The following is a 24,546-nucleotide window of genomic DNA, read 5'->3' as shown; positions in this document are numbered from 1 at the left end:
ACAAAATTAGTACATACTACTTTAACAAAAAGAAAACAAAAAAGAAAACAGAAGCCAAAAGTAAAACAAACGGAGGGAGAAATGTCAAATTGAGACATCAACGCGAGACCCACATGGTGATGGTGTAGAATTTCGGATATTGCAAAGCCAGCGTGTGGCATTCAAAATACAAATGGACCCAGTTTATAGCAAATCAATACCCACAAGAACAAGTGATAAGGCTCAAGTACAACATTTTAAGGCATACAGATCTTGAAGTTTCAAAATTACCCTCAAATGAAGCTGGTATGTAACCGAAGTGGTGTGTGCTTCAGTAGCTCACTCCCACTTCTTATCTAGGAAGATATAATTTAACTAAATTACTTTTTTTTTTTTGGTTTCCCATCTGACTTTCAGTACCTGCATTAGGGTCCGATTAATCCAGATTTGTGCCGTGTAGTCCCACTTTGAAGGGCAAAACACTCCTTAACAATGGTGACTCTGTATTCAAGGGGGCTCGAACCGACCTTAGTTAAGGATGAAGTAGTACTAGCCACTACACCACAACCATTGTTGGTAACTAAATTATTCTTTCTTTTACCATTAATTCATTTCCATATTTATCAGGGTAAAGACAAAAATGGAAAAAAATAATTTTATTTTTCTAAAATAATTAATGTTTTAAATTAAAATTGTTACTAGTAATCATGTCATGACAAGCAAAATGGACAGGGGTACAATTTACGGAGAAAAATAAAAGGAATGCAAGTAGATAGTTACTTCTATTTTTATCGAAACTAGTATACGTATCCGCGCGATGCGCGGATTGTTAAAAAAAAATAGAGAGGAGAGAGATAAGAAATATATGTATATGAACCATATGTGACATATTGCGGATATAATATTCTCAAATCAGTCTTATCACATTCTAAAATGCGCCGATTGTTCAAAAGAAAAAACAGAGAGGAGAGATAACAAATAGATGTATATGAACCATATGTGAGGTATCACAGATATAATATTCTCAGATCAGTCTTATCACATACTAACATTTTCCCATGGTATATATAGTTGCTTCAACTTCATTATTAACCATTTGTTTTGAGTTAAAAACTGTGCAGCAAGAGAAGATGAAAAATTAGCATAAAAAAGACCAATGTTTTCATCAGGTGAAAAGCGAACCAACTCATTTAGCTTTGCTAATATCTCCAGCGGCTTGCCACTTCCATGCGGAAAAGAGTAGTCCAACATCTCTGACAACAAAAAATTAAATAAAGAGACCAAAAAAATAGTTCTACAACTACATAAGGATCGAATGTATGATTTTTCATAAATTGATCAAATAAATCGACCAACCTACTGTAACGACACAAGTCATTGGTAGCATTTGGAGCCTATCAAATATTAAAGAGTAGTAGTGATTGTAATTCAAACGTTTGAATAAACTAATGTTGGATATATTAAGTGTTTAATAGCTATTCATCTTTGACTCAAATAGCACTCAATAGTCCAACAGTTCATCTATCTAACACTCAAACTTTTATGCCTATAACCAAACAGTGTTCTCCTTTAGTTCTTATTATTTCCCTAGACGTGCTGAAGCCAATCAAATAAAAAATGAATTGAAGCAAATGGTTTTGTGTACCTTGTAATCGTCGTGTTTCTTGAAGAACATTTTACATAGGAATAAACTGAATGGAATAATTCCAGTTCCAATGGCAAGCTGAGAGACAAATTGAAATTATAAAAAATGCATATCCAAATTGAAAGGCAACAAAAGTGTGTTCGATGACAATAATGTAGCTAAAATAAAATTTACCATTTTAATGGTGGCATTTGAATTTTTTGTCATGAGCGTTTCTTTATCAACAGCTCTAGTAATTTTGACCTCTGCTCCAGGCTTCAAGTCACCTGAAATATGAAACATTTGTAGCTACATTAGTATGCAAGAGCAAGAATGTTTTTGTACTATGCATTAGGAAGAGTGGTTTTAACTTAATCTGTACCGGAAAACTAAGATAAGCACAGACTAATCTTACATCATTTAGAGAATTAGGGAGTCGTTCATTATGCATAAGAAGTTTGAGCAAAGTTCTTTAACTTCTTCCCCTTTGTCATTGGTGTACACAAGCCTTTTGACGCACAGAGAAATGTTTATGAAATCTCAAATTTAGACATCTAACTTGTGATCCCTTAAACAACTATGACTATGCTTGGAGTATATATAATGTATCACCTATAGTTGTTGGTAGAATTGATAAGTGTCAATATTAATCACAATCTTGGCATATGATTATCAATCTATTAAGAGTGATCTGTAATAGGTGAAATTTTTCTTCGAATAATTAGGAATTAAAAGCTTACGGCTTTGGAGTTAACGAAGTCACCAAGGGCACTGTTAGCATGGTATGGAGCCGAATAACTTAAGTTAAAGCTGAATAACTTAAGAGCCGATTAAAGGCTTTACAATATTTTTCTTTTGGAATTTGAGTAAACAAAAATATTTTTAATTGCCAATCACCGGTTCATATAACTTAAAATTGATATGTAAAAGCTTAAATGTCTTTAAACATTTGTAAGATCATGCAGTTGACTATTTTGTAAACATGCTTTCAGTCCCATTCTACTATATATAAGTGAGCTAATGATAATTTTTTACACTTTGGTGGTCTTAAGTTGTATAGAGTTTGTAGTATACCTCAGATACAACATTTTTTAAATCATTTGCCGACTTTCCGATCATTTTTGCTGCATCCCTATCCCACATCATCAAAATAATTGTACCGGTGTCATCTATCACTCCTAATTTTAGCTTGAACCTGGAAAGAGTCATTATAGAAATTTTTTAAAGTTTGTTTATGAAAAAAGTTAAGGAAGTATGTATTATGGTCATACCTATGACTGGCAGATGGAACTTGCCCGCATTTTTTACAATAGAACTTATTCCCCTTTGGCTCAACCTTCTTTGCGCACATTTTGCATGCTAAATAGACCATCCATGCTCGAGGTCTATGTATACAATGGTTGCTACAATCCAGAAGTTTCCCGGCTGCTCATAAAAATTGGATTTACAACTGTTATGTACAAAAAGATAAGGTAAAAGTTTTGTTGTTGTGCTGATTATTAATAATTAGGTACTCACATGCTTAGAGTCAATCAAAGCCTCAATAGTTTTAACTCCGACACTTCCAGATGCTAATTCATCTTCAATAGAATGAGTCTTTTGAGATGAAATTTGAGTAATTCTTTGTGAGCTTTCTCCACACACTGAGACGATTCTGTTTCATATTGTAACTTGAGATACGTTAATAAAGAGTAAGAATAAAATTTAATTTGAAATGACCATAAATTTAGCATAACTTATAGAAACCTGGAGCTAAAGTCAAGAATTTGAGGAAGATCTGAATTGATCCAAAGCTTGGAAACGTGTCAAGTGTTCCTCACTGAATATTGTTCTGCACGCTTAATTATATTAATAAGAGTTTGCTAATTGTACAAAGACATAGAATTGCAAAATAAGTAGACAACTTAATAACCTCGAAATCGATGTGCTCTAACCAACTGCATGACGACGACAACAGGCTTATCATTCGATTCAATCAAATGTGGCTTGATCTGTTCCACAAAGTCGCCCCAAAATGTTGTAGATATGTTGTTGCTCCTACAATTGTTATAAGGTTAAGCACATGATTCAAAATTACAAACTAATTAAACATTTATTAGTCGTGGAAAGCTTATTTATAATCCTGCAGCTCAACGTTCATGAACATACGGACGTTACCATCTTGATTAACAGACTATACGTCCCCATAACTCACAATTTCGCCGATAACATCTACAAAAATATGGACCACAGAAATCAGTGCAGAATTGGTCATAGTTGAGGTATGTTTAAAGCAATAATTTAAAAGAATTAATATGTATGTATGTCGAAGAACTGAAAAGTGCAGATTATTTCGTAAAAGTGACATGGACATCCGTATGAATTCCCTTCAGCATAATCTTTGTTTGGTGCAAATGTAAATAATTTTATTTAACACATAATATGTAATGTTGGTAGATTCATTTCCTGTTCTGCGAAATAATATTGAGTTTTAACGTGTAAAAGCATGAGATCCACCAGATGCTCAAAGAGTTTAGATTTATTGAAATTATTACTTTGGCTCATGGGCTGTTGTTTAAAGTTTAACAGTATAATGTAGATAATAGTTATAGATAGTAGTTTGGTTTGTAGGTATTAGCTATCAGTTCAACCCATGGACTACAGAAAGCAAATAACGGAAAGTAAAAGAAAAAAGGAAAAAGATTTAATTACCGAATAGTTCGGTGTCGTCAATTTTTTGTGGATTAGAAAACTGCTCATAAGGTCTGAATTTGAAGATACACATGTTGAAATATGGATCATGTATTTCCTCAACAATGGTCTTCTGCGTGAAAATCAACTTACACTTGTGGTCTTTGGTCCTCAGTTTCTCCTTATTTGGACAAACCATGAAATTCTTCACGATGTACAAACTCAATTCCTTGAGTTCTTGGTTCATCATTTTCAAACTTTGAATAATATTCCTGCCAACACTTGCGTGAATGCGGCCTCCCTACAAAAACACTAAATCAGTTAATAAGACTAAGTTTTTCCGCATATTTTTCTTGTATAATGATGCATATGTAAACAGTGCAAAATAGAAGTAAAGTGAAAATATTTAACCTTTTCATCCATCAGAATAAGCTCAGTTGAAAAAGGACTATCAGGTTTGTTGTGAACTGGTTTTTCTCAAAGCCTGACAATACGAACCTTTAACCTCCGATTCATCGGCTTGGTGTTAATTTCGCTAATAAAATTACTTTCAGCCGCCATTAATTCATCTGTTAATAGAGAAGAAGTGTGAATCAATATTGACAACGAGTCAGCGAGTAGAAACGAAAAGCCAATATTATAGAGCAACTGTTATAAGAGGAGTAAAATCAACGTGTTCAAATTATTCAGGCATATAATTAAATATCTTGTGTTCATCAATGTAGAGGAATTGATTTGGTTACCCAATTCATCAAATACCTAAATGATATAACCATGAATGTAAAAAAAACATGAACTATGAAAAGAATATTGTGCAGATGGTAATCAATGTGAAGTACAACAATTATGTTTAAAGAAATTTAAGTATTATTCAGGAATTAGAAATCAGATTACTCACTTTAGTGCAAAGAGAGCTTTTTGCAGAGAACACTCAGGATTCCTGTCAAGAATTATGAGGGTTGACAAACCGCTGCATGGTGATTTATTGCCCTTTGTAAACTGCTCCATTCTGAAAAAATTAAAGATCGTGGTATCCCCAATTTTAGGGTTCGTGGAGAAAGGTATTTTGTGCAGGAGATGAGGAATGGAAACGTGGTGTAGACGTTGGTTACTTTAGGAGTAGTTTTTTTTTTCTTTCTGATTTCCCCCTTTTCCTTTTCCTAGTAGGATTTAATAAAAAATTAATTGCCAATTTTTAAAACTGAAACGGGGAAGTTGATCCACACCATTTGGAATATTTTTTTTCCTGTTTTTTTTTTTTTTAAATCCATATTAAATAATACTAACTAATAACTAATTAACTATTTTCTAAACTAATTGTAACACATGACATTCTGTTACATTGCCACTTGTCACAATGCTATTGCAAACTGTCCTCTTTTAATTATATATAGATATAGATTAAAATTAGGAATATTTGCTCGATACAAAACTAGAAATATGACAAAATTCAACAAATGGCAATAATTCACAGGAAGTTACCTTCTTTCCTTTTCCTTCTAGTTCTTTTTTTTTAGCACACTTCCGAGGAAACTTCTACCTACCTCACAATATATATACGAAGAAAATTACAGAAACTATTTTTTTTCCACACAAATGACAACGAAGCAGAGACAATCATCATCATCATCATAAGTAGTACTATTAATTAGTATAGTAATTAAACAGAAAACCAGTGCCATTAGAGAAGGATCTAGGCATAATCCCACAATATTCTTTCACTTAATTGTACAGGACCCCACAAAAATGGTAGGTGTGACGATTAGTTGCAGGTGTTTCACGGGTCTTTTTTCTTCAACTTTCAGTTATTTCTCTCTTTTTAAGCTTCAAAAGTAACTCCTTTTCTCCATTTATTCAATAATAAACTATAAGGTATGTTCTTTTCTTGAAGTTTATGTTGATGATTACAACTGTTTTTAGCCCAGTTGGTCCACACCCCAGTTGTTTTAGTGGTAATTTAATGCCCCCCTCCTCTTATTTTAGGAATAAAAATTCAATCTTGATTCTTGAGTTAATAAAGATTCAATCTTGATCACTGAGTTAGCTCAACTCCTCCTTAACAAAACCTTGAAATACCAATTTGTTGCTTGATTGAGAAATGGCCTATTTGCTGAAACACTGTGTCATTCATTTTCTTGAAAAATAATTGTCATTCTTGAATTGTTAGAAGATGAGTGTTTGGTAGGACCAATGTCATTTGCCTGTTGTGTTCCAATTGTTGAATGTGTATACTGCTTAGCTTGTGTACGTTGGGTGTGGAAGAAGTTCCTTTATACTGCTGGCCGTGAAAGTGAAAACTGGGGGCTTGCAACTGTTAGTGAGTTTGAGCCTGTACCGAGGTTTTGTCGATATATTATAGCGATATATGAGGATGATATTAGAAACCCCATATGGACTCCACCTGGAGGATATGGTGTGGATCCAGATTGGGTTATTTTAAAGAAAAGTCATGAAGATACTCAAGGGATTGTATCTCCTTATTTGATCTATGTTGATCATCAGAATGCTGATATAGTTGTAGCAATTAGGGGTCTTAATTTGGCTAAGGAAAGTGATTTTTTGGTCCTACTTGACGATAAACTTGGGCAAGCAGAATTCGATGGGGGTTATGTTCATAATGGTCTACTGAAGGCAGCTGAATGGGTTTGGGCAGCAGAATCACAAGTTTTAAAGGAGTTAGTGGAGAGGTATCCAGATTATACGTTGACATTTGCTGGGCATTCTTTAGGGGCAGGGGTGGTAACGATATTGACAATGTTGACTGTGAAGAACAGAGAAAAGTTGGGGTTGTTAGACAGAAAAAGGATCAGATGCTATGCAATTGCTCCTGCAAGGTGTGTTTCACTGAATTTGGCTGTGAGATACGCGGACATCATAAACTCTATTGTACTTCAGGTAAGCATGTAGGTTCTTTTTGTTGTCTGATACACTTGTCTGCTTCAGTTTGACTAGTACTATTCGACCTATCTTAACGAAAAGGTCAACTTTCTTTTTCTGATATGCGACCATGTAATCCTTCTACTAAAGAACATTCCATAAGGGAAGTTCTTTTTTCTTTATTTTAATTTTATCCTAAGTGGCACATAAAAGTAGCTTATTTTTTTGGAATTAATGCTTCATATTTGAAGTGCAATGTTAAGTAGCTTGATCTTATCGCATGGTCTGAATAAATCTGTCGTTATGCGGTAGTTTACCGAGTGAATCAAATGTTGTTAGTTTGAAGGAATTGAACTGTTATTCGGAAGCAAAATCTATGGATTGGATGTAGAGCTACACTTACCACAAAACATGTGAAGGAAGGTAGACATTCTGTTCTTGGGAAGCAATTCCTACTAGAAAAGGGAGGTCTGGTTCACAATTTAGGAAGATACCTTTTTTGATAATCAATAAGGTGTAATACCTTATGTATATTTCTTTTCTTGTTGGATGCTCGATGTTCAAGATATATCTGTTCGCTTAGAATTTATGGTCACATTTTGACACATCTTTGCCATGACCAATCAGGATGATTTCTTACCTCGGACCACTGTGGCACTGGACAATGCTTTCAAGTCACTTTTCTGGTAAAAGATTGCAGGTCTTCTCTCCTTTTAGCATGATTTTTGATGTCTATGTTATAGATGATTTCAAAGTAAATATGCAGAATCGAAATACAACAGTTACATTCAGTAATTAATAGCTTAGTTCAAGGGATAATTTCAATTTCCCAATCTATAGTGAATCAAATGGAAGAAAGACTTAAGATTTTTGATGATAATGTGACTCTGTCAATTTGCTTGTTGTCTTTTTGGTGTCTCCTATCCATCTTTTATTGGATATCATAAAACCCACACCACAATTGATTGCCCAGTTGCTCGAACCCGCTCTTGATTGGAGGTGGAAGGCCCTTCGTGGTATCACTTTGGTGATCATAAAATGGAGAAAATTTAAAGATCGAATGCAAAATCTTGTAACGTGGCAGAATCAATGACAGTCTAAGGCAAAATTTTTGCTTACTTACTGCAAAATAAGAATTTCTTGCCAATTTGATGTTCGCCACTTATACAAACGGACATATCCTAGTAACACCTTATGTTATCAAATATACTCCCTTAAGTCCTTACTATAAGAAGCACAAATTTTCTTGTTAACTTATATTACTGTTAGGAAGAATGAGTAATACAATGTTTTTTTCCCTTCATTTTCTTGATACTTGAATATTTGGTTCATCATTGTATCAGGTCATATTTTCATGATATCAAGAGACTAGTATGACAGACCCATAGGCTGACAAGTGTTGTTTTTCTATAGTTTCCCATGCTTGATGTGCATGCTGTGCCTGAAGGATACATTCACCATGGAGGAGAAGATGCTAAAAGATCCAAGACGCCTTTATGCTGCAGGTCGTCTTTATCATATTATTGTCAGGAAGCCCTTCAGGTATATAAAATTCCATTTGTACATACAGATTTATGAAATAAAATGGTAAAACTCTGGCAGGATTTCATGTGCTATCTTTTTCAGTAGTATATATTAGAATTTCGGTACCATTTAAGGACCTAGCTTGGCTACAAAATATATACTTGGTGGAGCCCAGTTGAAGAGCAATAAGTAGCAGCCGACCTTTGGGGGGGGGGGGGGGGGGTTTCTTCTCTGAAACGGAAGATCCTTCCTTTCAGTTGCTTGTGTACATGCCTTTTCTCTAATACAACTGTTTAAATAACTAATCCTTAACCCCAACTAGTTTCCTATAATATGCTAATAAAGAGAAAGAGATCTTATTAACTATCTTTTTACCATTTCAAAACAATGATTTAAGTGCATAAATGCGAATCTTTGAACCTTTTTACCAGTAATATTGCTGATGCATAAACTTTTTCTTTTCCACTCTTTGCCTCTGCTGCAGCTTTGCTAACATTAGACCCATTGTGAGGACTGCTATACCTGTTGATGGACGGTTTGAGCACATAGTTCTTTCATGCAACATGACATCTGATCATGCCATTAACAGGATATTGACAGAATCACAAAGAACAATTGATGTAAGTTCTCCGCAGCTCCATTCTTTGTTGTAGCCTAATGAATTCAGACTGAAGAACTGAAAAAAAAAAAAAAACCTCGCTGTTGGTACAAAGTTAAAATGCTTAAGATTTTATGGCATTAGGAATATTGATTTGTTGGAGGACCTTGTTAGAACAAATACATGGGATCCTCGCACATATAGATTTTTTTTTCTTTTAGAAGTCATGGTCATTATTGTGGTTAGATGTCTTGGTAAATGCATAATAAATTTGATGTGTAATTGTTGCTTTATTAGCCTGTGGAGGACCTGCCTACAGCATCCGAAAAACAAATTTATGTCTGGTCAGATTTGTTTAACTGTGAGAAAATTTGTGGAAAATGATAAGTTAAAGCTAACATTCATATTGTTATTCATGAAATTGTACCATTTTTTTTTTTATACACAGTTGATGTTGGAGAGGCATCAAATCACAGAATCTGTGAATATCCCTGTGCAGCAGAGAATGGAGCGACAGTCGTCTCTTGCTAAGGAGCACATGGAAGAACACAAGGCTGCATTGCAGAGAGCAGTTGCACTGGATGTTCCCCAAGCATATTCTCCTTCTGCATATGGAACTTTCAGCGACATAGAGGAAGGGCCGGATTTTGGAAAACCAGGGGAGTCCTCTGTCGCATTTTCCAAAAAGAGGAGAGAAAGCTGGGATGATTTGGCAGGACGTCTTTTTTTACACAGATGAGTCGGGGTGAATTGGGTTGAAGATGTCATAGATTGGTCAGTGTCATATTCATTTTTTGTTCTTTCTATAGGGTCTCGTAGAATACATTTGATGCCCTTGTATAGGTTAGTAAGATGGCGTTTAGTAGAGAACAGACAAACACGTCTTTTGTTAGTTCACTAGGCAGGCATCAATTACTATGAATGATTGCATTTTCCCGGATAGTATCAGTTATCAGCACTGAGGGACAAATTTTTGTGTGCCCAAATATCAGCTACAGCAACATAGATATTTAATAGAATCAAAGTTCAGATTTCAATGACACAGTTCACTGATGTCTTATTTATAGTAATTATGCCTTTTTATTTGGTAGTTATCTCGGAATAAAGTTGCTGGCTATTATTTAGACTATAAATTGCCAATTCGTCTTGAAAGTAATAGCAGACCTATCAGGTTAACAAAAGATATAATTGTATTATTTAGTCCATAATTGCCAGCTCACCTTAAAAGTAATACTACGCCAATCCTGTTAAACATACAATAATGGCTAAGACTTGAGAGATGCTGGCCAATATTCCGCATATCATCTCTTGTTTTCCAGTTCCAGGGATTGTTGGGCTGAGTTAAAATACTTTATAAAGTTATAAATAACATAATTCCCACATTAAAGCGCAAATGACAGAACTCTAAGATCTTGCAAGCGGACTATATAATCTTTATGACAAATACATCACTGTTTTAAGATCCAGTTTCCTCATACTAGTAATCCATCCTTTCAGCAGCTGAAACTGGTTTTGCTTTCTACAATTGAAATGATGCGATCATCTTCAACATGAACCATACATCTTAGGTCAAGTTGCAATACAACACTGACCAGAGGACACAGCTTCGTCATATTTCCTTCAGAAGTCTATTCTTACATTGAACTAAAGCAATATAATCCCACATGCGCGCACACAAGCTGAAGATTGCTTGCTCTCCTGGACACACAGCTTCGTCATATTTCCTTCAGAACTCTATTCTTACATTGTACTACAGAAATATAATCCCACATGCGCGCGCACAAGCTGAAGATTGCTTGCTCTCCTGAACTATGCTTACATTACAGTGAATAAATATCCTGCTTTCCCTAAGGAAGAGGGAACTTATGCACATTTTGAAGATTGCCTGCTCTCCCGAACTACGATTGGTACTCAAGGACTGCTTCCCCTGCAAAACAGACAAGAGGAACCAATCATGAAGTCAAAACAATTGTGCCTATGAGATGATCTTGGGATGATAGGTCAATAAATACCTGGCAGAACAACTACCTTCATCAAGAAACAATTTATTTGCACTAAATGAGATAAATAACATGCTTTATAATCTATTTATTCGCTGAAAGAACCTTAGACAATGAAGGCAATGAGCTGGCTTATCGATATGATGTCCATTAGCCATGATTTAAAGTTTAAACTAGCATTTCCCCTGGTTAACTAGTTATCAATTATCATTTTCCAAGACAACACTAGTTATGTAATCCTTATACAACTCTTAGACAATATCGCTGATCCTACGTCCAATCCATACTGATATCTAAGTTTTGTCGACATATTTTGAACCCTCAAGTATTGATCCAACTAATTCTACCCAAATTAATCACAAACTAGTGTACCACAAATCTATTAAAACAATTGACAGAAGAGTTGGAAGCCTTCCAACCCCTTACCATGCATTCGCTTAACAAATCGTTCAAATTCCATGTAGTTCTGTCCGTCCATGAGAAGGGGACTGAGCCTAAGGTAGGTAAAAGCAAAAATATGCTTCCCGTCCGGATCATTTAAGGGTTTTGCTTTTTCCAGTAAACAATTGTAGCCTCCTCTATCATGACACAGAAGTGCATTTTCACTGCAAATTGGCAGAGAAACATCCCAAGCAGCATTCAGCACCTGCAGTGAGATGTTCAAAGGCAAAGTGATTTAATCTGCAATTAACATAATGGTTCGACAGATATGCAAGTAGGGATAGCAAACTGTCTATTTAGTTATTCAGCAGAGATGAAACTCAAGCTTTAGTGCTCGAAGCTTACTTGCCAGGCTAATCTTTCAGGATCACCTAGAGCCTCAGAGAAGTCCACTGCCTGCTCTAACATGCTCATTTCAGCACACTTGAAGTTCAATGCAGCTCCATGCTTCTTCAGCATTGCCGCGATCACAACATAACCATCTCGATTGCTCGGGTTATAAAACCCAGCTGTTAATTCAGCAGCGTGGCTAGCTGTCTTATACCACCAATGAATTCCTGATAGCTGCTTAGATTTAAAATATCGTAGAAATTGGATCAACTATACCTAATATAAAAAAGCCTCTTCTCTTCTAGCAAACTTCAAATAAAAGACAAAGCGAGGATAATAGTACATAGTTAGTTGAAACAAGACTATTTGGCTTTAATTTGGCTTGAATCTATCCTTGATTCAAGCTTCTTGAAATTTGTTAAGAACAGAACTTTTAGTTACTGAAGAAAACATCAACACAAACTAAATAGTACTCTCTGATGTGCATAAGGACAAAGACAGGAAAGTCAAAACATGTCATGAACAGTCCCTGTTTATTTAAATCATAGTAAGGAGGATTTTTTGGATAAAGAATATAATAAGTAAACAGGAATAAAAATGAAAATAAAGGAAATCACTTATAAAAACAGAAGAAAAAGCATTATTGTCATTTTATTATTATCATTTATATAATTGTCATTGTTTTTTGTGGTGCGAAGTATATAGCAACTGATAGTGTATCATAACCTAAAATCAGATGACTAACCTTTGCAACAATGCATGTCCCATCAAAAGCTAACTTGGCCAAAGAAAGCACGCGATCTGCATGGTCAACCAGAACTTGAGAGTACCAACTGAGGAAAAACCTACCATAATACCCATCATAATCACCCCCGTCACAAAAAAATCCGGTCTCTTGTGGCCGTGAAATGTAGGAACCAGCATTGTCGGGTCCTCGTGCCCAGAATGAGTGTCCTCTTGCTTCAGCTGCCTTCCGTAGGCTTTTCAGCAAATACTGGTCATAACACTATGGGAGGCAAGAAAGTCATATTGATGCTATAAATGGTCACAAACATGTGATTGCCTTTGGCTCTAATTTTTGACAGAGATCCTAAAACAGTCTAATCACTTAGACACTCCTTTTCCTTTTAAGTCTGACCTCATGCAGGAATATAGTGATGTATAAACAGATATAGATTTGACAACCAAATTCTTTTGCATGCCATTCATACAAATCTAAGATCTATCAACTACTAACCACAAGTTCAAAGAGAATTAAAAAGAAATTACCTGGAATTCACCAACTCCGGGATACCTCCAGCCATGCTTTACAGGATTAGAGGGATACCTTAGCTCCCCACATGGGCCTAGTCCAACTTCAACCATGGAAATAATACCATCCTCAAAGAACTCATCAAATTCAACTCGAAAGCTTCTCATATAATCAAAATAGACCTACATTAGTCAGAAAGACAAACATCTGGGTAAGACATTATTATATCTTTTTTTTACGAGTACCCGGGTAAGATATAATCTTTGATAAATGTAATCACATAAAGAAGAAAATTGGAGCCCTAGGAATTGTAAAACCTCTTGAAAGCAAATCTAATGTGACGAGTACAGCATGGCAAAGTCACATAGCATACCTCTACAGCAGTGCGGCCTCTCAAAACTCGCTCTTTGTCAATTCCCCACGAGAGACATTCAGGGTTCCGTCGTCCTGCTCTGTCCGTAAAATATATATCAGGATTGCTTCGACCGATTTCGGATACCCAGTGAGGTAGTGGAATGCAAGCATCATCACCAATGTTACCTCCACATTCATGGAAAGACATCACAACCTGGTTCCAGTTAAAACCTCAAAACATTGCAGTCCAAAACGATGCAATAACTACAATGACAATCACAAGTCCCAAAAGAACATTTTCTTTAGGAGTTACTCCCTCCAATTCAAAATAAGTGTCCACTTAACCTTTGTATTTTGGTTCAAAATAAGTGTCCAGTTATATAATCAAGAAGGAATTGACTTTATTTTTCCAGATTTGCCCTTATTTACATATCCCTAAAGAAGTCTTTTAAATCACTCCAATTCTCTATGATATCATTAATTAAGGATAGTTTAGTCAAAGCACCTATTTTTTTTTTTTTTTAAGGAATTAGTACTTTCTTAAGGGGTGTGCTAAAGGCTAAGTGGACACTTATTTAGAACCGGAGGGAGTAAGTCTTTATCTTTAAGGGTCGATGGTAAAAAGATCATCCTCTTGCTGGTGGGAGGTAGCAGGTGCCCGGTGGAATTAGTCGAGGTGCGTGCAAGCCAGCCCGGACACCACGGTTGTCAAAAAAGTTGCATTCATTCACGTAAACGAATGGGATAAAGTGGAAGAACAAGGGAGTCACAACAAAGAGCATTTAAATCTCACCTTTATTTTGAGTTTATGCTCCCTCACAACTTGAAAAAGCCTTTTATATCCATTCCAGTTATATTCCTGTGGAACATTTGCCTCTACTATGCCCCACCAACAATCCACCATCACACCATCAACATTTATTGACTTTAGCACTCTCAGTTGCTTCACTAGACCATCCGCATCAACAAGCTCAGACTTCATATTAATAACTCCTAACTGCCAATATAACATGCAAAAATAGCATCAGGTTAACCACATATGACTTGACGAAAGCTGGAAAACAACAGTTCTCGCCTTCTAAAATTTCAATAAGAAAGGAAGTAGATTGAAGACACTAACTCCATGTCAAAAGGAACAAGTTACTAGGGAAACGGAGAAAAGATACATGAGGACCCTAGAACAGTCATTGAGAAATGGAAAGAACCAGTAAGAATTAACAAGGTCTAAGTTCAGAAGCCTCACAGGTAGCATAACATAAACAGGAATGTAGGGTGTCCCAGCAAAATCACGCTCCTGTAACTTTGTATGTATGTCAACAACCTAACAAAATATTTCAGAAATGTTAGCAAATGCTCTTACAGGCCCATTGAAACAGCAAAAGTATGGTTCCGAAAGGTATTCAAACAAAAATGTCAACTTCACACGCATCATACCCCATGTTTACGGGAGTGTTGTCAAAGGCGCGCTTAAGCCCTAAAGCGAGGCTCAAAACATGTTGAGCGCTTCGCCTCGCTTAATGTGCGCTTCAGTGTCGTCATCAAGGCTCTAAGACATATTTTTCCTTGCTAATGAGCGTTTCTTGAAGAGGCGACACCAAACAATTAGTATTTCACTTTATTGTTAATTTCTTTTACATTCTTTGTCCATATACTTGTTAGTGATGCTTATAATTATTAGGCTTGAACTAAACATATATATTCTTGTATATTTTCCTCCATTTGCGCCTTTTTTCATTAAAGCTCACGCTTTATTTGCGCTTTGTGCTTAAAGCCCCAATGGACCTTAGAGCCTGTTTGGATGGGCTTATGCCTATAAGCTGAAAACAGCTTATAAGCCAAAAAAAATAAGTTGGGGTAGTCTAACTTATTTTTTTTGGCTTATAAGCTGTTTTCAGCTTATAAGCTGCTTTAGATAAGCTAAATCAAATGGGCCCAATTATTTTTTTGAGCTTATTTTAATCACAAAATGACTTTAAGCTGGCCAGCCAAACACTCAAAAAAGCTAAAAACAGCTTATAAGCAACTTATAAGCCAATCCAAACGGGCTCTTAAAGCTTTTTTGAGCTTTTCGCTTTTGATAACACTGTCATACGGGATTCTGAAAGTAATTTTTCTTACTTTGACATTTCAACAAATTTCCAGACAAATGAATTGGCAAAGTGAAAATGTGTTTGTACTAAATTTACATGTTTTTCAATAGATTGAGCTAACCCATTTCACCTGCTTGTCAATTGAATCTACAGATCCTACAAGAAATGGGTCATTTTGTGCTTCTCGTCCATCTGCCACCAAGGGTGAAGTTTGCGATCGGGCAGCGGAGGATGAATCATAAGGCGGTGAAGAAGGTACAAAGACACTTTTCATTTGAGAGGCGCTCTGATCGGCTATATTTTGAAACCCAGAAGGCATGCCTTTCAACGAAGCAAGTGGAGCATGTTGTGTAGGTATATGTGAAGATGATGAAATCACCATTGTGGTGGGTGTCCCACCAGCAGTGCCTGTGCCCTGTAGATATTGGAAAAACAACACCGCAATGGGTTTTCTTAAGATCTACTAGAAATAAAACAAGATTGATGCATAAGTATCCGTTGACAAAAATCTTCCAAGACATTATCTTTCATCTTGCCTCACTTAAACACAGTGAGACTATATGTGAACTTTGTTATATGAGAAGGAAAGACAAAAACGCTTAAAGTGGAGGAGAGTTACCTGTGGTTGTGATCTTGGGGGAAAGGTGGTTCCATCTGGAAGAACAACCCAACCTGCTTCCCTTGCCAAAGCAGCAATTACATCATTGATATCAGCCCTAACTCTAAGGTTATAGTTCCCGTGCCTTCGGAGTCCAGCCAAGATCTTTGCAGTAATAGCTCTTCGTTGTCGCTCCCTAAGCTTTGTTCTTTCCTTCTCTTCTAATGGCCTACATCTACGGGATCCCCCAGGGGTTGGTTGCTCCTGATATTGCTGATGGTGTTGAAACCTATTATTGCTGCTAGATCCATGTCCCCCATCAAAACCCCCCATTGCATGCATGGCTGCATTCTTCTCTTCGTCATCATCATCCTCATCATCTTCTTCTTTCACATCCATCTCTTCGTCATCTTCGTTTGTATCATATCTCTGCATCTCTGATGCCATTCCAGATTTTCTTTTCCCACTTATTTTCCTCAAGTTCTACTACATTTCAAACATCAGATATAGATAACATTGCGTACACTCTGTATCATGCGTCAGCATAATAATTAGACTAAAATATTCCAGAAGACATTTTTGATATGATTACCGCTCTTCAGCTCCCTGATTGCAACAAAAGAATTTCAAAAGCAAAATATCAAGATGTTTAGACCACAAAAGGCATTTCAAAGAAAAGACATGAAGAATGCAGCCACCACCACCACTACTACTACTAAAGGTATTCCATTAGGACCAATAAATCTATTCCATTAGGACCAATAACTAGAAAAATCTCAACACAAATAGTCAACTTATAACAAATAGGAATCTGATCCTCCCAAATAGCCAGTCAATATGCACACAAGTTCCACATTTTATAAACTACTCCTAACAATATTAAAAAGAATTACACTATCAGATTAGCTAAAACCAGACGCAGAACAGGTTTCTTTGGAAAGTGGCAAGTAACAACTGGTTAAAATTCTGGATCCTGTAAAACTACACTATCGGGTATGTATAATTTAAATGCCATGCACAAACTGAAAGAACATGTGGTGCACCATCTAGAACCTACCAACAATTCATCTACTGAGCTAACAAATAAAGCATGATTTTTGGCACCTTCTAATAATAAAGACTTCAATTTTGCTCATATTACCAATCTCGCTACACAGCCAAATTAATTGGGCTTGGCTACCTCTATTTAGCTCCATATATATATTCTTTTCAAACAGAGCTCAATTTATATTACCACTCCTGTTTTTTTTTTTTTTTTTTTAATGGTTATCTAGAAAAATCCATCCTTTAGATCATTTTTCACACACAAAAAAGAAGATGTAGATGACTTACATATAAATAGAGGAATAAATATTCCGGCGAATTGGCCGGAGAAGAGTGACGGAAATGATAATTTATTTGTTCCGGGAAGTTTTCCGGCTATGATCCGGCGAGCATGCGAACTAGGGTTTCTCACGCGTGTGAAGGAAGCCGAGCGTGTCTAACCATATGCTTGACACGGATCAAGTGCTTTCTCACCTTATCTTCGAAGCGTGCCATTCACACGCTCTGCACGTGCCAAAATATAAGCAAGTATTGACTGATTAGCATTTTAAGCAAGAAAGTAAAAAAAAAAAAAAAAAAAACCAAGAGATGGGTGGAATTTGTATTAACTGATTTTTTAAGGGGAAAACATAACTTTTGTCCCAACTTTTAGGGTGCACAAGAAATGTGACCCTACTTTTTGAAAAAATATAGTAATTAAACTGTCTCCTTTGATCAGCAAAAAATTATACCTTTTGAGTTTGACATCTCAAACTTTTAGCATATTCATTGAGCCGAGACAAAGTTAGTTTGCTCTACCTTATTTAACACTCAATAATATAGTCTAAGTTAGCTAAATCTATACTAACTTGACTCCATGAGTTATTTGGATCAAGAAGGATCATACACAATGTTAGAGAGTCTAGCAGGTTTGACCTTGAATGTAGAATGTGATCCTACTTCTTTATATATTTTTAGTGTAGAAATTTTATATATTGTTAGCCTACCTAACTTGAATCCAGTTGTAAATCCAATTTAAGAAACATTTGACAACTTATGCATTTTTCCTAAAACAATGAGAAAAAATATTTAGAAGGACATAATGCTAGAAATGTAAACTCAGGCTCTTTAGTGAGATTCACATGTTCTGCATGTTCCAAAATAAACAAGTACTGAATGATTAGCATTTAGCAGGAACAACAAGAAATGATGGGTAGAATTTATAACTGATTTTTTTTTTGGGGGGGGGGGGGGGCGGGGGAGATGAGGAGATTAACTTTTGTGATCCCAACATTTAGGGTGCACAAGAAATGTGATCCTACTTCTTATTATATTCTTAGTGTAAAAAATTTATATGTTGTTAGCCTACATAACTTAAATCCAGCTTTAAATCCAATTTAAGCAACATTTGATAACTTATGCATTTTTTTAACAACTAAAAAGAAAAAGATTAGAAGGACATAATGCTAGAAATGTAAACTCAAGCTCTTTAGTGAATGTATTAACATGTTTAACAAATAAACAGTACCACTGTTGTACAACTTGTGAGAAACTAAATCTTTTGTGGAGAAACGGAGGTTTAAACATAAATAATACTTAGCTCCTTACTGTATGTTAACAATTTCTCATTCAAATAAATGATTCTGAAAAAATAAGCCAATCAATCGATTATGTCTCGATCCAAAACTAGTTTGGATCAATTATGTTCATCTTCTATGTATAGACGTTGCATTTCTTCTTCTTAATTTTTATTCGGTTTTTTATTTTTGGGCAACCAAACAAGTATTCAATAATACAATTATACTTTCCTTTAATTGACTCAATTTCAATCATGGAGTCAGAATTTCACACAATATTAGATGTATAATAAGATGGATAATTATGTACAACACATGCATTAAAAGCGTTTGTGGATTCACTAAAAATTATGTTTACCATTAAAAAATTGGAAAAAAGGATAACGGTTTTGGTGTAGTTAAAACTTAATAACACACAATTTGACTCCGTTAGGTGGATATTCTTGAGGCATAAAACAATTCAAAGGTAAACATTTACCCTTATTTTAGACCAAATTATATTAATTATCATGATTAAATCGTAAATTAAGGTGGGAATGTGTATTAATTAACTATGATTTTGTAATAAGAGTGTGTATGAAGATATGTGTCATGTATTTTTTAATTGGTGTAAATACTGAATGCACATAAATTATTACCAACTTCAAACATGGGTGTCATTTGTTTGTTTCTCATCCAACCCATTATGAGGAAAAAAAAGTTAACCGGAGTATTCTTTTTAGGCCGCCATTTATATTTTGTTCCCTTTTTAAAAGTCTTTACAAATTATAACACCCATACTAGTGGAAGAAAACCACACTCCATTTCTTCTGTCACCTAAGTTCACTAGGAACCTTAGATCTGACAGTCGGGTCTAAAATTGTAAAAGAGCTATAAAAATAGGAAAAATGGCTAAAATGACGCCTAAATTATGATCGGATTTCTGCAACACACTCATATTTTGTGAGGGCCTATTACCCCCCGAACTATTTTGAACTGAAATATATACCTCCCTGGATGACCACTTCCAAGTATGAGTTAAGTCGCTGGAGTACATGCACCGACACGTGTATATATTTTTAAATTTTTTTGTCACGCCCCGAACCATTTTGAAGTCAAACCAACAATTGAAGTTCTTAAGGGCTCTTAAATTCACCTAAGTTTTGGTAGGTCTGTTTTCTGGGCGATTTTCATGAAATTGTGTTGCGAATTTGGAAAAACTTCCTTGATGAAAGTTGTAGATATTTGAAATAGATTTCCAATGGTAGGTCGCCCAGCCCGAGAAAAGTTATGTACAAAAATTTATGTCCGTTTTACCGAAGGACACAAAAGCTGCATAATTCTTCCCAAAGTGATTCAAGCTAGAGTTTGAGTGTTTTTCATTAGGAAAGTGAATTGTTAAACTTTGTTTAACGTATTAAGGTATGTCTCTTTTAAAAAAATCCTTTTGACTATGAAGGTGTTTTGTATGTCTATATTTCAAAATTCATTTTTTCATGTATGTCTAGATTTTCCCAAAAATCTTTCTTGAAGTATGTCTATATTCCAAAAATCATCTTTTCAGCTAGGTCTACTTGTGAAGTACGCTTATATTGTGAAAGCATGAATTGTATTTGAGAATCCTTCCTTGATTGTTTGTATAAGTTATAACTCTTGTTTGGTGGAATATATTCTGGAATTAAAGATGATTTCTTTTAGACAAGGTCATGCGTGTGTAGGGTCAAGCCCGCATCGAACCTTATACGAACTATACTACTTTGTGAAACTCGATTTTCCCATTATTGGATGATTGAACTTAATCTTCTAAAGGTTGGACCTTAAACTTGTTTTGTTGTTGAATGGGTTTCTTGAACTTGAAATTGAATAAGAGATTTGAATAAGATTCTAAATCGGTTGACTTGAAATGCCTCCATTTTGAGATGATGACTTGAGAAGTGAGATTCGGCTCTAAGCCATGATTGATGATTCGGTAATATGCCATGATTTGTATTTTGTTGGTGTTTGGGCCTGTATGGGCAAGTTGTGCTAATCCAGAGGACGATTAGCCGTTATGGATCCTAACGTATCGATACGAGTATTGATGTGTCAGTCCAGAGGACGATTGACCTCCGTTGCTTCCTAGCACGGAGTATCTATTGTTGTGCTAGTCCAGAGGACGATTAGCCTTCGCATCTTCCTAGATCGGAGTATCTATGGTTGTGCTAGTCCAGAGGACGATTAGCCTCCGTTGCTTCCAAGCCCGGAGTATCTATTGTTGTGCTAGTCCAGAGGACGATTAGCCTCCGCTGTTTCCTAACCCGGAGTATCGATTGATTAATCTACTTGTGAGTGGCTTGTTTCATATCTTGTTGCCTGTGAGTGGCTTGTGGTGATTTGAATTCGTCAGTGAAATACTTGGCCTGGTAAATGGTAAGCAGTTAAGTTAATGTGCATTTCATTGTTGGGTTCTTTGATTACTCTTTAATGTTGCTGACTCACTTTATTCCTGGGTTTGAACTGTTATTTTCATTGATATCATTTTATTGATTTTATTCACTATATCTTGTTTTGTTAACTATTGCCCCTTAGACACTCACTGAGTACCCAGTACTCAAGCATACCATTGTTGTTTTTGATGGTATGTTAGGTATCATTGAGGAGCAGGTTCATGATACGCCTATGACTTAAGAGAACTTGCTGCTTTCGAGACTATTCGGTGAGCCCACATGATTATTCGTAGGGCACTATTCTATCTTTACTTTTCGTCTTTTAGTTTTGGGCTGCGTCCCGATGATTTAGACATTGCTCATTATCTTAGAAGCTCCATAGTATACGTTCTTATGGGTAGTTGTTGAGTTATTGATTAACTCTCGGGCACGTTATTACGTTTGACTAAGTATTTGGTGAATAAAGACTTCCGCTGATTTAATTCATATATTCATGATTTGTTACATTTATTTTATAAACTGTTGGAGGCGAATATTGTGTTATACCCCATTTTAAACAGGTCCAAATCGGAGTACAACATATTAGTGATTCCTATTTGTTATTTTAAGGAGTCGCCATCTAATTGATTTTAAAGGTGAATTAGGACACCTAGTTATTAACTAAGGTAAAACTTAAACTAAACCTCCGTTAATGGTCCGCTTAACTAACGTGATTCTAGGTAAGGGTTCTAGACATCCTAATGGCAAGGTCTTAGGCATCCATTAAGATCCGTTAAACACGGTTACCGCCCAAATTTAGGTTAATTAATTAAGGCTAAAAATGCAAATATAACATTTTAAATATTCAAGAAAATAGCTTGTAAGTATTATCAAGATTTCAAAAGAAATGGAGCATATAAGACATTTTGACGAAAATAATATCTTTTATATTTTATGGGTAATATAAGAAAAAGTATTTCATCTTAAGTAATTAAATAATTAAGTAAAAGATTTGCATTAGATAACACAATGGGTTTAATACCTAATACTAGCCGAATTTAATGAATATAAAGACATAAGTGGACATCATAATTAAACAAAGGGATTAACTAATTAAATCTCAAATGAAATGAATGAGGCATTATAGGCAATCTTATCTTATTTAGAAAATTGTTTTTATATATTTTTTTTAAACAACAAAAACGAAGAATAAATACGCTATTTTTAAAAAGTATTCTAAATTGAAATATCATAAATTGTTTTTAAAAATACATTAAGTACGATGTTGTTTTAAATTATGTCATAAAATAAGTACGCTATCTAAATTTAACTACCTTAAATGTGTTATTTAAATAAGTACGTTATTCTTTAAGATATTCTAAATTCAAATATCATAACTTCTAAATTATTTTAAATACATTATTTCTAAGGCAAACTCGAATTCTAACTACCCGCTATCATAAACTAGTCCCATGTATTCCACTAGGTTTTATCTAAGCTAAGAAACAAAAATAAGATAAAATGTTAGTCAAGCAATCAAATACACAAAAATAGAATAGTGGAAACAAATGTGTTTAAATGGGTTTGGCCCATTTTAATGCTGCTGCCATATATTCTGCCATATGGGCTTCGGCCCAAAATCACTTTTTGCACGGTTGATAGAGGTTGGCCCGAGAGGACTATTGCGTTGGGCTTTAGCCCAACACCGAATGCGGAAGAAGACGAGTCCCTTGGACTCGTACGCGAGGGTCATGCATAAAAACGAAAGGAAAAGGATTAGTACAACGGAGATTTACAAGATTTATACTTCAAATAAAAAGAAAAAGCAATGACCGAATCACATAAATAATAGACCAGATCAGAACTTTGACGTGCCAGCTTAATAGAACAATTTCACACTCGAGACAAACAAAATGATTTATGTATACATTATGTATATTTAAGTATATCTCGCGTATACACATTCATAAGGATACTTAGAAGGTTAATATTGGAAAGCTTTTGCCCCCGTCTTCCCGATGTTGCACAAGTTGGATTTCATGAATCCCAGGCATAGCTAACACTGGAGGGTTCAAGCTTAATCCATAATGACCAACTAATCTCCCTATTAATGTATTTTCATGAATATACTTCAAGAATACATAGGTATACAACCTCACTGCCTTAACAAAATTAAAACACTTACAACATACTAAGGCACAGAATCTGCGTAGCAGTGGCAGTGAACATCGCAAAATTAACTACAAAATACGCTAAGACACAAAATCTGCATAGCAGTGGCAGTGAACATCGCAAAAAAAAAAAACTAACTACAAAATATGCCAAGGCACAGAATCTGCATAGTAGTGGCAGTGAACTTCACAAAACCAACTACAAAATAGGCTAAGGCACACAATCTGCATAGCAGTAGCAGTAACAAGGATCTGCAGATTATGAATGATTCATGAATCATATAGTACCACACATGAGCATACAACAGCAGACAAGCAAGGCAGGATTCTAAATCCCTTTGACAGATAGTCACACAAAGTTAAGCAAAGATGAAACTAAATTGTATTCACATGTGATAGAACCAGCAAGTTTGATGTTTCAAGCAGCTTTAATCATATATGGCAGGACACTCAAACTAGACTACAATTGCCTGACTTAAAACAAGGCAAGTACTTAGCACACAAGACTCAGAATAGGCAATATAGGAAAACATAGGCAAGTTTGCAGAGAAAGCACAAGCAAGACTATCTACAGATGAAAGCAAAATGAATGCATGTTGATCCCAAAATGGCAATGCTAGCATGATCAGAGTGAAATGAGCAGTTTTACACAGTTCAATATAAGTCAGGGTCAACTAAAGTATACATGAAGGTGCAAGGTTACAAGGATCACATAAAGGCAAGAAAGAGTTATGTGCAAGTATGCAAGTATCATTCTCATGGGAAACAGACAGGATATAGTAAGATAGGGGTTCAAAATGATATGAAACACACAAGAATAGGATCAATGCTTTGTTTAGCAAGTAATATGCAGATAAATGATCAACAGAAAAAGGGAACAAGTATGAGAGATATGTAGAGTTTTAATGAGAATACAGAGAGTGACAGATTCCTTCTAGGACTATGGGTTTAACTTTAAGCTAGTGTAGGCATGTTTCGAATGTTAACATTAGTTTGTGTACTAATCTAAATCAAAAAGGGGTTAAATATCCTAGCCATGCTGTCAAAACCAAAA

At 35.4% G+C, this 24,546-nt stretch overlaps 2 protein-coding genes and 1 long non-coding RNA gene across 8 annotated transcripts; 1 reads left to right on the top strand and 2 right to left on the bottom strand.

Annotated features, from left to right (window-relative positions):
- Positions 1-1,014: 1,014 nt before the first annotated feature.
- Positions 1,015-4,579, bottom strand: LOC132599992 (uncharacterized). Of its 2 annotated transcripts, XR_009567094.1 has the most exons (8): positions 3,516-4,579; positions 3,350-3,434; positions 3,122-3,257; positions 2,875-3,028; positions 2,678-2,798; positions 1,799-1,890; positions 1,625-1,702; positions 1,015-1,232 (listed from the first exon to the last, which is right to left on the bottom strand). It is a non-coding gene; the product is annotated as an uncharacterized LOC132599992 (long non-coding RNA). The 2 variants fall into 2 exon arrangements; XR_009567093.1 differs by having other exon boundaries at positions 3,350-4,579.
- A 1,225-nt stretch (positions 4,580-5,804) lies between these two features.
- On the top strand, positions 5,805-10,316 carry LOC132645583 (uncharacterized). 2 transcript variants are annotated; one of them, XM_060362644.1, is made up of 5 exons: positions 5,805-7,168; positions 7,778-7,836; positions 8,564-8,692; positions 9,159-9,294; positions 9,772-10,316. In XM_060362644.1, exons 1-5 carry the CDS (start codon positions 6,464-6,466, stop codon positions 10,009-10,011), a joined length of 1,269 nt encoding a protein of 422 aa, XP_060218627.1. In that variant the 5' UTR covers positions 5,805-6,463; the 3' UTR covers positions 10,012-10,316. The 2 variants fall into 2 exon arrangements, with proteins under 2 accessions (XP_060218627.1, XP_060218626.1); XM_060362643.1 differs by having other exon boundaries at positions 9,721-10,316.
- A 293-nt stretch (positions 10,317-10,609) lies between these two features.
- Positions 10,610-17,904, bottom strand: LOC132645581 (beta-amylase 7-like). Of its 4 annotated transcripts, none has more exons than XM_060362639.1 (11): positions 17,670-17,901; positions 16,359-16,943; positions 15,861-16,154; positions 14,893-14,970; positions 14,443-14,646; positions 13,669-13,863; positions 13,313-13,477; positions 12,789-13,049; positions 12,059-12,277; positions 11,699-11,918; positions 10,610-11,199 (listed from the first exon to the last, which is right to left on the bottom strand). In XM_060362639.1, exons 2-11 carry the CDS (start codon positions 16,782-16,784, stop codon positions 11,171-11,173), a joined length of 2,091 nt encoding a protein of 696 aa, XP_060218622.1. In that variant the 5' UTR covers positions 16,785-16,943; positions 17,670-17,901; the 3' UTR covers positions 10,610-11,170. The 4 variants fall into 4 exon arrangements, with proteins under 4 accessions (XP_060218622.1, XP_060218623.1, XP_060218624.1 ...); XM_060362640.1 differs by having other exon boundaries at positions 16,359-16,823; XM_060362641.1 differs by having other exon boundaries at positions 15,870-16,154; positions 17,670-17,900.
- Between the last annotated feature and the right edge of the window lie 6,642 nt (positions 17,905-24,546).

This window comes from Lycium barbarum, chromosome 6 (genome assembly GCF_019175385.1).
Source record: "Lycium barbarum isolate Lr01 chromosome 6, ASM1917538v2, whole genome shotgun sequence".
Taxonomy (NCBI): Eukaryota; Viridiplantae; Streptophyta; class Magnoliopsida; order Solanales; family Solanaceae; genus Lycium; species Lycium barbarum.
Note: the sequence above shows the minus strand (reverse complement) of the source record. Positions and strands in the feature narration are given on the sequence as shown.

Coding starts and splice junctions, on each gene's coding strand:
- LOC132645581 (XM_060362639.1), bottom strand. CDS start 16,784: ATGGCATCAGAGATGCAGAGATATGATACAAACGAAGATGACGAAGAG. Junction 14,971..15,860: donor TTGACAAGCAGGTGAAATGG/GTTAGCTCAATC, acceptor ATATTTTGTTAG/GTTGTTGACATACATACAAA. Junction 11,200..11,698: donor ATTTGTTAAGCGAATGCATG/GTAAGGGGTTGG, acceptor TCTGTTTTGCAG/GGGAAGCAGTCCTTGAGTAC.
- LOC132645583 (XM_060362643.1), top strand. CDS start 6,464: ATGTCATTTGCCTGTTGTGTTCCAATTGTTGAATGTGTATACTGCTTA. Junction 7,169..7,777: donor TAAACTCTATTGTACTTCAG/GTAAGCATGTAG, acceptor ATGACCAATCAG/GATGATTTCTTACCTCGGAC. Junction 8,693..9,158: donor ATTGTCAGGAAGCCCTTCAG/GTATATAAAATT, acceptor CCTCTGCTGCAG/CTTTGCTAACATTAGACCCA.